This window comes from Anabrus simplex, chromosome 2 (assembly GCF_040414725.1).
Source record: "Anabrus simplex isolate iqAnaSimp1 chromosome 2, ASM4041472v1, whole genome shotgun sequence".
NCBI lineage: Eukaryota > Metazoa > Arthropoda > Insecta > Orthoptera > Tettigoniidae > Anabrus > Anabrus simplex.
Window position 1 is genome coordinate 638,129,853 of NC_090266.1, and position 16,518 is coordinate 638,146,370.

The 16,518-nt window shown below is 39.6% G+C and overlaps 1 protein-coding gene across 1 annotated transcript in view; it reads left to right on the forward strand.

Moving 5' to 3' along the window:
• Nucleotides 1-16,518, forward strand: part of Nup188 (nuclear pore complex protein Nup188) — a 752,879-nt gene that overhangs the window by 2,731 nt on the left and 733,630 nt on the right. The window contains exon 2 of the mRNA XM_067139287.2: nucleotides 13,645-13,852. Within this exon, the coding sequence (XP_066995388.2) occupies nucleotides 13,645-13,852 (208 nt within the window). The remainder of the gene's footprint in view (nucleotides 1-13,644; nucleotides 13,853-16,518) is intronic.

Genomic DNA, 16,518 nt, shown 5'->3' on the forward strand with positions numbered 1-16,518 from the left:
GGGACAGAGTGCTAAACAGCTGCGCGCTGGCAGTGACCACTTCTCATCTCGCCAGTGTTGACACAAGCCATATGGCACTCGCTTGGGACTTCCCACGGCATGCGATCAGAAGTCTGTACTCTTGTAAGGCACTGGTAAGACCTCAATTAGCTTACGGTTCCAGGTGGCATTAGTAGATGAATAAACTTGACTGGATTTGTTAAAAGTAGAAAGGATCATAATATGAATATTAAGTTGGGATTCAAGGACAAACTGGGGCATATATTCAAAATCAAATAATCAATGATCTGAGTTTAGTGCTGTTGCCCAGCTGGTAGAATCCCTATCAGTTGTTTACCTACCCTTAAACTTTTTCTTGCATCCGGGAGATAGTAGGTTCGAATCCCACTATCGGCAGCCCTGAAGATGGTTTTCCGTCGTTTCCCATTTTCACACCAGGCGAATGCTGGGGCTGTACCTTAATTAAGGCCACGGCCGCTTCCTTCCAACTCCTAGGCCTTTCCTATCCCATAGTCGCCATAAGACCTATCTGTGTCGGTGCGACGTAAAGCCCCTAGGGAAAAAAAAAAAAACAACCCTTTTTTCAGACCTTGGAACTTTGTTGAACATTTTTCTTGAAACATACCACACACAATAAAGTATATGCATTGGAAAGTGGAAAGTTCTAGACTTTAATTGCATAGCTCATAGTCGAGCCTCATATCTCCTTACTCTCACGTCTTCCCAGCCCAAAGTTTGCGACATTGTTGTAACACTACTGCTTTGTCAGAGAACACCCAGAACAAATAATGCTGCTTTCCTTTGAATTTTTTCCAGTTCTCGTATCAAGTAATCGTGGTGAGGGTCCCGTGCACTTGAGCCATACTCTGTGTTCTTACTAGAGACAGATGTGTTGACATCTGTACTACAACACCTAAATCAATCAATCCTTACTGATCTGCATTTAGGGCAGTCGCCCAGGTGGCAGATTCCCTATCTGTTGTTTTCCTAGCCTTTTCTTAAATTATTTCAAAGAAATTGAAATTTATTGAACATCTCCCTTGGTTAAGTGATTCCAATCCCTAACTTCCATTCCTATAAATGAATATTTGCCCCAATTTGTCTGTTTGAATTCCAATCTTCATATTGTGACCTTTCCTACTTTTAAAGATGCCACTCAAACTTGTTCGTCTACTAATGTCATTCCCCACCATCTCTCCGCTGACAGCTCGGAACATACCACTTAATACCAATATAAATGGTCCGTTATTGGACATTATAAATTTTCCAGCTAACTCATTCCTGGCTGCCAGTCGAGCAGCTTGGCTTCTTTCTCCCAGTTCTTCCAAGCCCAAACTTTGCAACATTTTTGTAATGCTACTCTTTTGTCAGAAATCACCCAGAACAAATTGAGCTACTTTTCTTACGATTTTTTCCAGTTCCTGAATCAAATAATCCTGGTGAGGGTCCCATACACTGGAATCATACTCTAGTTGGAGTCTTACCAGAGACTTATATGCCCTCTCCTTTAAATCCTTACTACAACCCCTAAACACCCTCATAACCACGTACAGAGATATGTACCCTTTATTTATTACAATACCGGTGCTGTTTATGTGATTACCCCAATGAAGATGCTTACCTAGATGCTTACAATGATCCCCAGAAGAAGCTTTCACCCCATCAATGCAGTAATTAAAACTGAGAGGACTTTTCCTATTTGTGAAACTCACAAATAGTCATAACCGTGGGAAGAGATCTATAACCTTTCGTAACAACCTTGTTAATATGATTACCCCAATGATCATTTCGTACATTAACATCTAGGTACTTGCAGTGTTCCCCATGAGCTACTGTCACCCCATCAACACAATCATTAAACTGAGAGGAATTTTCCTCTTGGTGAAACTTGCAACTTTACTTTTCATTTACGTTCATACCATTGTCTGCTGTCCATCACACAACATTAAGTCCCCCTGCAGTCGCTCACAATCCTGCAACTCATTTACTACTCTATATTTGTTTATGGAGAGGAGGAGTGGGTGGGGGGAGGGGTTGATTTATTTCAAATTACTTTGAAATCATTTAAGAAAAGGCTGTCAATAATTGTTATGGAATCTGCCACTTGGGTGACAGCCCCATTGATGATTGGCTTACACAGTTCTTTTTATTGTACTCTTGAATAATATTGCCTTGTTTACCAAGCAGCTGTATTTTTCTGTTATACTTTGTTTTGAAGCAAGTGGTGAGCTTCACACATTTGAAATAGGACTACAGTAATTTGTGTTGCATTATCCTCCTGCCTTTATTAGCACATTACATGCTGTAGGCCTTCTGCTGATTAGGAATGTTATAAATATTCAACATTGTTGGCTGCCCTTAGTTAACTTTCTAACAAAGATAACCTCAACACATCATATATATTTTAAAACTTAATTGGTAGTAATCCGATACTGGTACAAATTACTCCATTTTACACATAAAATATTACAATATAATTGAACAAAGAGGGGACTTCATATTAACAAGTTCTTTAGAAATTAAATTACAAGAGAGAAACAAGGAAAAAATCATCCATAAACATATCACGCAATCAGCCAGGCTGTCAACAGGGATACCAGAGCTTACTTCCATAGTAGGTACCGAGCTCGATAGCTGCAGTCGCTTAAGTGCGGATAGTATCCAGTATTCGGGAGATAGTAGGTTCGAACCCCACTGTCGGCAGCCCTGAAAATGGTTTTCCGTGGTTTCCCATTTTGACACCAGGCAAATGCTGGGGCTGTACCTTAATTAAGGCCACGGCCGCTTCCTTCCCACTCCTAGCCCTTCCCTGTCCCATCGTCGCCATAAGACCTATCTGTGTCTGTGCGACGTAAAGCAACTAGCAACTTCCATAGTATGCAATTCGGTGTTATTTTGAAGTGATGATAGGAAATGATGTCAGTTTCAAGCAGGGCATTTGCTGTTGTAGGAAGGTGGTTGAATGTGGAAGGTTGCTGGATTGTTAGGCGCACACCAAGGACATTGAATACTGGTCTTTTTCAGGACTTATGTGAATGAACACGTAACTGGAAGTGGGGTACCAAAGATGTGCAGTCAAGGGCATCATTAACAGTCCTGTGAAGAAAGACATCTGTGTACTGCTGACGTTTACATAGGCCCAAGATTTTTTTTTTTACAATTGGCTTTATGTCACACCGACACAGATAGGTCTTATGGCGCTGGGGCCAAGATATTGAAGTAAGAAATAATTTGTTTGGTACTATTCTGTCTCAGGTTGGGGCTATGGGCTTTTACAATGTACACAAAAACTGAGAATATGTGATTAATATTATTGACATTTGAGTGGCAGTTGATGACTAGATGGAGCAGAAATTGATGGGTAAAAAGTGAGTACAGAAGTATAAGTTAAGAGCGTTTAAGTCACTGATTTCAGTAAATCTGAATTGGAAGTCCAAGAGACTTCATGGCATGGGTTTTTACTCGGTCTGTGTGAAAAGATAAGTTTAGCATACTATCATGAATTATTCCAAGACCTTAGACCTGAGTAACTGCACTCAGTGGAGTGCTGTTTATTTCATACCTGAAAGAAATCTCACATTCTTTTAGGTGATCAACATTTTAATATGTTTTTCTGCATTAATTTTTAGTTTCTGTCTGGTTACCCAGTCTTATCAGAAGCCCAAAGCATTTTGAATGCATTACAATCACTGGAGTTCTGTATTTTTGAAAATTTGTAGATCTGCATTATAGTAATATGGAACACAGGGTGCTCTTTATTTCATCTGTGCGATCATTTACAAATCGGCTGCCTGGCATAGGTGGTACAGGTGTGCTCGGTTCACCCAGGACGTGGGTTTGATTCCCTGTCAGGGAGTCGAAAAATTTAAGAAATGAGATTTTCACTTCCCCAAGTGCACATAGCCCTCAGGTTCTCTCAGCCTACACCAAAAATCTGTACCAAGTTAATTACTCGGGGAAAAGGCAGCCAGGCGTATAGCTAACCACTTTTTCCCAGCAAGTGCCGAGGTACAGGTAGAGGAAGCCTGTACCTTCCACCTCTCCAAGGGCCTTCATGGCTTGTACGGAGGTGACTTTGCGTTTTTGCTCATTTACAAAAAGAGAAAACAGCAGAGATGATAGAATTCCTCTTAGTGGTATACCAGATAGACATTCAGCCTGGAATTTAGAAGATAGTTTTTTATAAGCGTTAGATTGCCTTAAATATTATACTTCAGGGATAGTTTGTACTCTTAGTTAAGCTTCCACTTTAATATACTTTCTTTTCGTAACGCAGACTCATTTTTACAGAATCACATAATAAGTTAAGCAGTTAACTTCAGGATTGTCCAATCAACTAGCTTGCGAAAGCACGCTGCAGTGCGCATGGAGAATGGTGCTCTTTTGTTGTTCACGGCTGTGTCACTTGGGCATTGCTACCAGCTGGGCAGCTAAATTCCGAGAGAGATTGGTCAGCACATGTCCTGGCTAGTGACAAAGTGCCATTGGCCTAACATGTCAGGGGAGCTCAAGAAAGAGGCTCTTGAAAGGAGTGGCCCTGATCACTGCTTTGTGACAGACTATTAATCTAATTAAGGCCTCTCGTCCTTTGGATGCGTAATCATGCGACAAGTAGTGATGACGTTTCGTCTGTATACGCATGACAACGCAGGACTGTTCCAAACAGATGGAGAGGGATGGGAGCTCGACCACTGGAAGCGGGTTGGTAGTACGTACACGTGTGACGCCGCATTACATCCTGTCCAGTTTGGATTTTCTGTGCGACAACACACAACAGCAATGGATTGTGAGAAACTCATTAATTGAATTCAAGAACGAAAATATCTGTGGGACCAGTAGGAGCCTCAGTATCACATGAGGAATGTGCAGTTGAAGTTGTGGAAGGAAGTTGCACTTGAAATGGAAGAATCGGGTACATTGTATTATGTAATTACCATGTTATTAATTTCATATTTATATTTATTTACATTATTATGTTTGTATTTAAGAACTCTGATTCAAGTAGGCTTACAGTTGCGATCATATATTTACGACCTCAGATTAACAGTTTTTGTTAACATTCATGATCATTATGGATTATTAGCAAAATAGGTCTTTAATTTTTCCCTCACATCAGTAGCTTTAAGACTGCTCCTGCACCCCTGCTTGCAAACCTAAAGTGGTTTTTAGTCGATTCTGTTGAAGGATGTATTTCTGGTGAGCCTTCTCTGTCTATTATCACATTGTGTAATAAACAAATACATTACACAATGTTTTCCGCTCTCTCGGGGGTAACTTCTATTGCTTTCATTAATATGCGCCATTTATTGCTTATTATACCGAAGGCACACTCGACCACTTGCCTTGCATGCGATAAACGTTTATTAAACATGTCTTGTTCGGGTGTTAAATGTCTCATAGGATAAGGGTGCATCAAATTGGGTTTCAGGGGATATCCTCCGTCCGCTATCAGAAAATGTGGTACAGTTACATCACTACCAGGAAGTTCTTTCAAGCATTTCACCTTTAACGCACCATGATCCAGCTGTTTATTCAAGTTTGAGTACCCGAAAATCCCACTATCACTCTGTTTTCCATGGGCCCCTATATCAATGCAAATGAATTTGTAGTCTGCTCCTACCACTGCTTGCAGTACGATAGAGAAAAAGTTTTGTAGTTGTAATACATACTTCCAGACTGCTTCGTACACTTGATTCTTATGTGTTTACCATCTATACACCCAACACAATTCGGACATTTCCATTTTCTCCAAAACTGTGATTCAATCTCATCAATTTGCTCGCCAGAAGGGAATGGTATATGGTCACTGTGTAATGTTTGCCATAACACAGAACACGTTTCGTGAATAATTCTTCCGATTGTAGCATCTGATATCCGATAAGAATAACCCAGTGCTTTGAAAGATGAACTAGTTGCTAAGTACCTGCAAAATACAAAGCACGTGGTTATGTTGTTATAAAATGCATCCACAGTGAGCTAGTTACAACATAATTTAATTAAACAACTTAACAGCTATTATTTAAAAATTACTATGTTCAAAGTTTTCATAGGTTTTTTGTTGTCATTTAATGAAATTAATTTATTTGATTTTCTTTATGTCGATGATTAGCATAGAAGTTTGAGTTGTAGTAAAGTAAATTTCAGGACCTCAAAGGATCTGTTACAACAGTTCCTTTTCTTTTCACTTGACTGTTGTATAATTTTGCTGCGTTTTCCTTTCTATTGCAGTTGAGGAACTTGATTAAGAAAAGATGGAGGAATCTCAGGGATTCGTTTAGGAGAGAATTGAAAATAAAATGAACGAAACAAAATCTGGCAGTGGTAGAGAATCATCAAATAATGGGCTTTCTTCATCCAAATGAGTTTTCTTACTGATACTGTGCAACCAAAAAGCATGCAAAGCAGCGTTCCTGATATTACAAATAACACAAAAGATGATATGTTCGACGGTTCTAGCACCTCCAATAGAGCCCGTACAGACTCACATCAGGAGGATAATGCACAACCGGATGCCAATGATTGGGAAGGGGAATGTTCACAATCGAGTAAAGAAACAACCAAAATTACAGGAAATAGAACATTTCAGAGCCCTCGTAAGAAGAAGAACAAAAAAGTTAATTACGACGAAAAACTTCTTGAGATTGAAAACAAGAAACTTTCTTTCTTTCATACAAGAGCACAAAATGATGGAGACAGTGACTACTAGTTTTTGGTTAGTCTTCTTCCACATTTACGTGAAGTACCACCGGAAAACGAGTTGCATATACGGATGGAATTAATGAATGTTCACTTGGTAGAACAGGCAGAAAGACAGAGACATAATCAATCTTCAACAGGTTCATCATCTCAAGCTTCATATTGTCAAATTAATGATTTCACTTTCACTGATTCTAGCACTGCTCCGTACTCTGAGAATTTTGATCCTCGGTAATAGGGCATTGGTTGTTTCAACTGTTTATTTTTCAGTGAGATGCTTTCTTAATTAATGTATTAGTTATCGCATTGATTGCATCTTGTAATGATTTATTGTATGATTCCAATTTGTAATACAGGTACTTAGTTTTCTCCTGTCTTGTATAAATACTACCTTAATGTTAGTGCTAGACGTTCTGCGGGTGCAATGGTGTCCCTAAAATTACTGTACTTCTGCAGACAATCCTCCACCTTGAATAATATGTACTGAAACGTTCCTTTCCTCATCCGAAAATAACCAAAATGTTGAGCTTCATTAACTCGAAGATCGTCATACAAGTGGGAAAATTCACCAAATCGACTCCTTTTGCTTAAAATTTCATTTACCCACTCCTTTTTCCTCTTTCGGGCTCTTCGCCTCGCAAGCAAAGACATCTCCAAAGCATACAGTAAAAATGCATCATCATGAAAGGCCATGATCACTTCACAGAGCTATGACTGACTCCGCTGCTATCAGGCGAAAAACGCGTGCAAAGGACGATACACTGTCGTATGACACAGGACTGCTTCATGTCGCGCGTACACTCTCAACGTCGCAGTCGCAGATGTACGCATCCAGTGGACGAGAAGCCTAAGAATAATCATAGTATGTAATTTACAGTAATTGATGTGTTCGTTTTTATGACCTTATTCTTCCACAGTTGTAATGAAATATGTCTTTGCTGAATTCTGGGAGTGACACTATGCTGAATTTGTATAAGACTATACTAAAATTCTATTGTGTGTTTGATTCTGAGGGATCAGCATTTACATAAAACTCACCATTATTGACAGTTAGTTGTAGCCATCAATTTCTTTTTCGCAGCTCTGGCCAGGGTGGGATGTTAATGGCACTTTTCTGTCTTTCCCTCCCAACCACTATTGCTGCTCCTCAACTGTGCACCAGTCCAAGTGGTAAGCCCCGGAATACATGATTATGAACGAGCAGTAGAACACTAGAAGTTCAAAATAGTCTTATGTCTCGTTCGTCATGATAACACTTAAATAATTCAATTTTGCAGTTAATTTTTACCTGTCCGATATTATTGATCATGTCTTGAAAGGAATACATAGAAATTTTATCATATTCCTTTTTTACATTGTATATGCCGCCCGGCTACTCATCCCTGCCACCCGGCTGACAAATATTTTTGGGGAGAACACTGCAGTACTATATAAATTTCAGCCAGTGGCAGTGGCTGCTGATGTGAGTAGTAAGGAAATTCAATTACTTCAACGAATCTGAGCAAAATCTCCTGTGTCCACAATTATCTTCTAGGGTATTCAGTTGATGTCATATGTAATCATAAAGATATTACATCTCTGAACTTCTTACAAGGGCATCACATTAGATGAGAGACATTAATTTCTCCTTTACCATTACAGGCCTACAAATAGAATTTATATAAACTTTCACTCATGAAACATTTGCCAGACTTAAATGTACACCTTATTTAAGAATAGGAGGAATTCTATTCAAGGATTTCCTTCAGGTATGAGATAAACAGCACTGCACTGAATGCGGGAGGTAGTGGGTTCGAACTCCGCTGTCGGCGGCCCTGAAGATGGTTTTATATGGTTTCCCATTTTCACACCAGGCAAATGCTGGGGTTATACTTTTATTAAGGCCACGGCTGCTTCCTTCCCACTCCTAGCCCTTTCCTATCCCATTGCCGCCATAAGACTTATCTGTGTAGGTGTGATGTAAAACAAAAATGGAGGCTGATATTGAAGGAACAAAACCCAGATTAAGGTGGGTTGGTTGCTGTGGGATGTGGTGGCGATTGTTTTGAAAGGAGGTACAACTAGGCAACCATTCTCAGTTAACATTAATCAGGGTGAAAAAATGGAAGGGGACTGACACTGAAAAATTAAGGTTTCGTCCGAAGAGAGACGAGGGCCATCCCGGGCGTGAAAGTGAAATACTCCTTAGACCTCGTGACCTAATACCGTTGCGGTCTGAAAAAGAACAAGAGTTGACCAAGGGAAGTTGGATAAGGTAGATGTAAGTGAGGAGCCTGGCACAAGTAAGTGGAAGCAATACCATGACTCAGCTGAAGGCCCCATGGTCACCAACCCACGCTCCCAAGTTAAGAGTCCCTCTGGCCACTTTTAGTCGCCTCTTACGACAGGCAGGGGATACCGTGAGTCTTATTCTACCGCCCCTACCCATGAGGAAATGCCAACGAGTTTGTGACGTCCTATGGAATCGAGTGCTTGCGTGCAATTCTTTGCTAATCCAGACGCCACTTGCGCACAAAATACATGACAGTCAAGCTAGACGTTTAAACTCGTGCAATTATGCTGACAATAATGATTTATTATTTAAATAAACTGTTTTACAGTATTTAGGTTTTAATTTGGAGCACCGAGTGACTCAAATGTGTATTAATATTACATAACTAGCACATATCTAGGTTCGGTTAGCCGGGCGGTCTGTAAAACTGTTCCTACCGAGCTCGATAGCTGCAGTCGCTTAAGTGCAGCCAGTATCCAGTATTCGGGAGATATTGGGTTCGAACCCCACTGTCGAAAGCCCTGAAGATGGTTTTCCGTGGTTTCCCATTTTCACACCAAGCAAATGCTGGGGCTGTACCTTAATTTAGGCTACGGCCACTTCTTTCGCACTCCTAGCCCTTTCCTTTCCCAACGTCGCCATAAGACCTATCTGTGTCAGTGCGACATAAAGCAACTAGCGAAAAAAAAGGTCCTAGGGAGAACACTGTATTGAGTGTCTCCCACATTTTAACACAGATGTCATTACTAGGGATACCTTGTTTTCGTGAGCGACTGATTAGCAAAACTTGGTTATGTTTTACATGAAGCATGTACAGTCAGTTTGAAGCCATTCTGGTTTGAACCCTCATCATTTTTTGCTCTTGAAATAATGCAAAATTTTTGTTTTATACGAAATGTACATTTTGATGCAAAATTCTTATTTCCTCGGACAACATTTTTCTTTTTTTGCATTGAAGTTTAAAATTTTTAAATAACATTTAATGAGGATCATAAAGTACAAGGTAGATGCACCTATGCCTGACCCTGTACCTACAGCTGACAGCCTAACTTAAGTATAAAAAATATAGGAATATCTGTACTCATACTTTGGATTTTTTTTGCAACAGTTTGTAGTTTTAATGTTCCTCTTTGGAAGAAAAAAAGAGTTGGCAGTAATTAAAGTTATGATCTAGATCTGCATGTCCTTTGTATAGAGGGGGGCATCAGCAAACAAAGTTTGGGGGGAACCTTTTTTCATAAGATTAGGGGAAGTAAATAAGGTATTAGTTTGTTTATTGTGTCTGAAAGTTAAATCAATATTTGATAGTATGTTTAATGAATGTGTATTGATTCTATATGATGGCTGAAGTGAAAATTATAAATTATCACATAAATTAAGGAGGGTCAGCCATTGGTACACCATAGTGGGACTTTATACCTATACCTGACATTTGTGTCCATCAACTTAGGGTGAAAAAAATATTTTGGTCTGTTTCAAATTAGAAACATTCAGTTTATACTAGCTAAATATAGATATGGTGGCCATGATCGTTAAGGCATCAAGTCTATATTGTCTGACACTGTGGTTAGCTGGTTCTAGTCCTGTTGTTCAGAAAAATTATCACCAATGGAATGTTGGCGGCAGGGTAGGAGAGGTGGTGGTATACAATTTCTAATCAACAGACTTGCCTGAGATTGGCCTATTGCAATACTTTTCAAGAAATGAAGGATATTCCAGCACCTGAAGTTTGTTCCACAGAACATTTCGAGCTATCATTACCCGGCATATATCAGGTCACAAGATGTGCTGCGGTGATTCGAGGTGTGGAGGAGATGAGAGGGCAGCTGCCATGGCCTATAAAAGGAACTGTCCCGGCATTCAGTTAAGTGAGGAGAATGGAAAACTACAAAATACCATTCTCAGGACAGCCGTTGATTGGACCAGCCTACCACATCCGGAATGCAGAGCTGTAAATCCATGGTAAAGCCGTGGCCATTGTTAGCCAAAGCCACTGTGTTTGGTGACAGGTGATGTTCATTGTTCGTGTGCAATGTACTATGTAAATGTTGGTCAAATTGTGAATTATCAGAACACTATATAGTTCTGTTACACTTGGCACATTATCACTTTCCCTTCCATTATAAAACATTAGTCATTATGCAATTTTGATGCAAGACTGGATGCAGTTGGATTTATGAACAGGTCCACTGTACATACAGTACCAAACTATACAAAACTCCTGTCCTGCACACTTATCTGCCATCACAATTTAATAGGTCTGTTGGAGTGCGAGTGCACAGCCTAGAAAGTCACTGTGCCACTCTCACTCCATTGCAGTCTGGTTCCTTGGCTGAATGGTCAGTATAGTGTCCTTCGGTTTAGAGGGCTCCGGGTGCGATTCCCGGTCTGGTCGCAGATTTTAATCGTAAATGCTTGAATCCACTGCCTATGGGACTGGGTGTTTGTGCTGTCCTCAACATCCCTGCAACTCGTTCGCCACTTACACTATCTTCCACCACAATAACTGCTGTTTTCTACATATGGCAGATGCCACCCACCCTCATTAGGAGGTGTGCCTTGCAAGGGCTGCAGCTTGCTAGCAATAGCCATATGAAATTACTATACTTGTTTGTATAGCATGCAAATACAATTTCTGTATCACATTTCTTGCTCTCATGTGCCTTATTTTACAGACAAATGTTTAGAATTCCCAATTTTAAAGTAACTTTTCTCTTAAGCCAAGTTTAGCAATTGAAATATTTTCATTATGAAAGGTAATTTGTCTGTTATTTTACTAGTATCTGAAAAAAAAAAAAATGATGGAAACAAATTTTTTGAAAATTTTGTATGATTTGCATATATATGTACAAAAGTGTTATATTATTTACACAATGTGTAAAATATGTAATATCACTGAGAATATGTAAATTGAAACGTAACCATAACTGTATCACAGCCACAAAATGCCTACATTGTTAATTTTCAGTTGTCTACAAGTAAAGGAATGTAATATGTAATTGCATAAGTATCTGGGCCCTATTTATCAGAATATGTCGCATGGAGATGGTTCTGGAATACCACCAACGCATGCAGTGGAACTACATGTTGAAACCACATCCTGCAGCTGTCATGTAGTGGCACATGTTCCAACAACGGTGGTAGTTCGTCTTGGGGAAACTACAGATTGTGGTCTCCTGTCATACAGCCCTCAAAGAAATGGCAACCAATGAGGGTGATCACCCATGATGACTCCATACCATACGGTCACGCCCCACTGTACCTGATAAACTGCCTGTCATAACCCAGTGGGAATTATTCATATTTCAGTAGTGTATATTAGGCGATTTATGGTTCCATTGTTGCAAACTGCACTTCATGCTTAAATAAGTTGGTTGTTAAATAGGCAAGAGTATTGTCTCCACGTCCTGTAGGGTCCGTTGTCAGAACGCCACCTGGGCTTCGAAATCATGACCATGGAGCTCCTGGTGTAAGTGCAGATGGTACGGGTGAAAGTGTTGGGTATGCAATATCCGTATAACAGACCCCTGGCTGATGTTTGTCTCCTTTGCAATGGCCCGTGTGCTAGTGTGACGGTTATGCTGGATTTCGTCAAACACTACCTCTTCGTTGTGTGCAGACGTCGCAGGATGATCACAAACGGACCTTGTTCTTCCCAGGGACACGGAAGTCCGCAGTATCTTTCCTTGCTACGGAATGTCATGCCTTTCAGAGTTAGTCTATCGGGATGGTGTTCTTGATGCAGGTGTTGTGCCTGATATGTAGTCTGTCTAGCTTTGCAATAGATGAGTAACATATCCACATACTCATTGCAGAAATACATCACAAGGCAGTGATTAAGCTTTGTGTTGTTTTGAATGCGCCGAAGGAGGGAAGTTCGCGGAGCTACATATCTACCTCCCATTGCATGTTATTGTTCCAATGGGGCACACTTTGCCCTACCTGTGTCCGATGAAACTTAGAACATGTATGGCATAGCTAACTGGTTGTCTGTGCCTTAGCTGCAGACCATCAGTTCCTCATCTTCGTCCAAACAGCTTCATACCCTATGCCGCAATATCAACGAGCACTGTCCACTATCTCATCTCTGACAACACCCCTCGTATGTGAGCTATTGCATGGCTTGACATGCAGAGTGTAGTTTCCGGCCTGGTCTGGGTGTGCTCCTGTTGTGAGGTACGTGTTCTTCATATCTGTGCTAGTTTTATGGGTTCATTCATGGTGCCCATAATGAATTAATAGTGGCATTCACGATTCCTGCAGACTTCCAGCCCTTAACCACACATCTTGTTATTTTTTTACCCCAATTTAGAGAGAGGAACCAGTGTATTTCAGAACTATAGTAAACAAGGGGGTTTGCATAAGACTCAATTGCAAGGGGTAGTTAATTTTTGTGTTTTGAACAGGCCCATAAATTTCAAATTGAACCCCACTCCCATTGAGAGAGATGTTTATATTTTCTACACTCAGAAGTTAAATTCTAGTATTATGCATTATGCACAAGATTAGGTATGTAAGTATTATATTGATACAAATTGTGTAATGGCGGGAATGGTTTTGTCCAGTTACTTCATAATATCCATATTACCAGCTAATCAGCTAATTTGCTGTTTGATTATAATCTTTGTTACATCTTTGTGTAAATATAATTTTTGTTTTGCTTCATTTTTTTTTAGCTACACGAGAGATCTATGGACTTTGTTAGCAGAAACTAAGTTCTCGCTAGGAAGTAGTGCCCTGAAGGAGCAGCTTGCTGAAGTGAAAAGTTACCTGCTGCTGGGTTTACTAGCTTACAAAGTCCCAACTGATAGATCTGACAAAGAACTGGAAACCCGACTCCCTAAGAAATTAGGTTCATTTGTCCTCAGTTTAAGAAGACTTCTGGTAAGTTTTATATTGTTAATCATAGAGGGAGTTTAAGTCTAAATAGAGACTGGGACAAATGTTGGTATTTTGGGTATGTAACTGTAGATATTTTTCAATAATGGGCTGGAATTCATTGATTATGGACTTACAAAAGTATGTGATGTATCTCATGTATACTCTTACCTTGGCATTAGCATTGTGCTGCTGATAAGAAAAGTGGAGGGCTTAAGATTGTTCCAATTGTGATAGCATTACTTGGAATGTGAGGTAAATAAATATCCCAAAATAATTGATGGACTGTTTGTTTAGAACGGGCACAGTGTGTTGTCAGATGGTATGGGTGTTGATTGATCTTCCCATGTACAGTCGAAACTGGTTAAGACATCCTGTTCTAGCGTGTTTCCTGGTTATTACATTATTATTCCGAAGTCCCAGCACATGACCTATTAACTCTTACAGTGCCAAGATGCCGATGCATCGGTACTTACATCCTGTACAAAAAGTGCCAGGATGCCGATTCGATCGGCACCCTCTTATAAGTGATGTAGTTATGCCGTAAGACGTTAGATTGCGCCACAAATCAAGTAGAAAGAAAGTATAATGTTTGTAATTCCTTCTTATGTCATTAGATGGCACTGACATAACTTCATTTTTGCTAGTTTAGTCGTCTAATTTGAGTGTATGATCTGTGAGCGCTTGACGTCTATGATCCAATATGGCAGCCTCCTTGTTCATGTCCGCGGGTTGTGATTTGTTTTCAATAATTTTACATTCTAACTGACACATTTGAGTTATTTATCGTAATATATTAATTTTATTATTTTACTGCAGTTATAGTTACTTAGCAATTTAAGTCGTAGTAATGTTGTAAATAGTACATTTATCACAACAAGGCATGTCGTCACGTAGGGCTAATTCGGGAGAAGAAATTGGCGAACTTTTGGGTTGCTTTGGAGATGTAAGCGACTCTAATTTTAGTGAAAGTGATGATTATGATGTTTTTGGGGTCTTCAGATAGCGCACCAGAGAATGATGGAGCCGTGCCATTGGCTAATGGGCTTACAACATTTCGTGCAATGTCAAAGAGTTATAGTGACAGTGCTAATGAAAATGACAGTGAATTATGTGATTCTTGGACTGAATGCATATTCCCTGAAAGTAATGTTGTCCATCCCCACCATTTTTATCAAATTCCAGGGCCAAAACATGTAGGCCTACCTCAATCTGATGCTCCACCCATACAATATTTCAATCTGTTTTTTACACTTTCATTCCTGACACTATTAGTTGATTTTATGTTCTGATCTTCTGAACTGTTCTGTAGTAACAAATACTGCTACTAAACACAGTTCTCTCAAATGATTACTATTACTCTCCCAAAATTCATAAAATATCCAATCGTTGACAGGTTACACTGTTGGTGTCTTTCTCTCCACATGTTCAATGTTTTTGGAAATTAGTTTATAAATTGGAAAGTAGACCTACATTAACAATATAAATTGGTATACATGATCCCAGATAAGAGTTAAGATTAAAAATCATCATTTAGTCACTTTGGATTTAGTGTGAAACGTGCTAATTAATTTCAAATTATGTTTTTCCTTTTTTTAAATAAAAAATTAGTAATATTTTTGTGCACAATATTCCACGAAATTGTGTTTTTTGAAATGCAAGTCATATGTTTATATTCCTTGGAGTGTATCAAGCCCACATACCAAATTTTACCTCCATATCTTTTAAAATGAGACGTTAAATAAAATTTTTAGTATATTGATGTAAAATCAATTGAAACATCCTTGGCATTCTATGCATATGATGACCTATTATGAGTCGGCATCCAAAGGGTTAAATACATGCGAGAGAAACCAGGATAGCACATTTACATAACTCCTTAGTACGTTCGTAACTCCCACCATAAGAAATTTAAATTAGCATTCCTGGGCACGTTGCGCACACGACAGGCCAGCGACAACTGGCCTGGGTAAGGCATACCTGCCAACTTTTACAGTTTATTCGTAAAATTTACGGAAATTGCAGCATTTTATGGTTTTACGGATGGACGGTGTCATTTTACAACTTCGCGGACAAACATTTGAAAGGTTAAAATTTGATTATCACTCTACTTCCGTGCAATCGATTCTTTGCGTGGGCCGAAGGCAAGTCCACCTCATTCTTTGATATGATTGGTATTTTTTAACCGTGTGATGTTTGTGTCGTTATTGGAATTGAATTTAACCCCTCAGCGTCGCAGCCGTTTAAAGAGCTTCCTATCCCTCGGCCGGATGAGATTTCAACTACACGCGACTGAAATACATTGATTCACTTAAAGCGTTACTACTAGTATAAGAGTGGCCCGATATTCACGAAATTTGGAATTCCTTATGGTAGAACTATGTACATGAAGATAATTACATAATTGTTTCACATTTCCTTAGTAATTTAGTTCCGTGTGATAGAGTTCGAAGCACTCTTCGAGACAGAGACCCAAGGCACACTCCTGGCAGCAGTACACCGATGTCTTCTTTTCACCGTGTTTTGAACACGCGATACAACGTCTCTGAGGTTTGGATTTCTCACTCTTGGGTGCTAATTTCCTGATAAAACGTATTTCCTGCAACCTTGGAACTGTATTATCTGATGCGCGCCGGCCTTGAATATTTCGTTTCCCGCCCGAGAAGCGTATT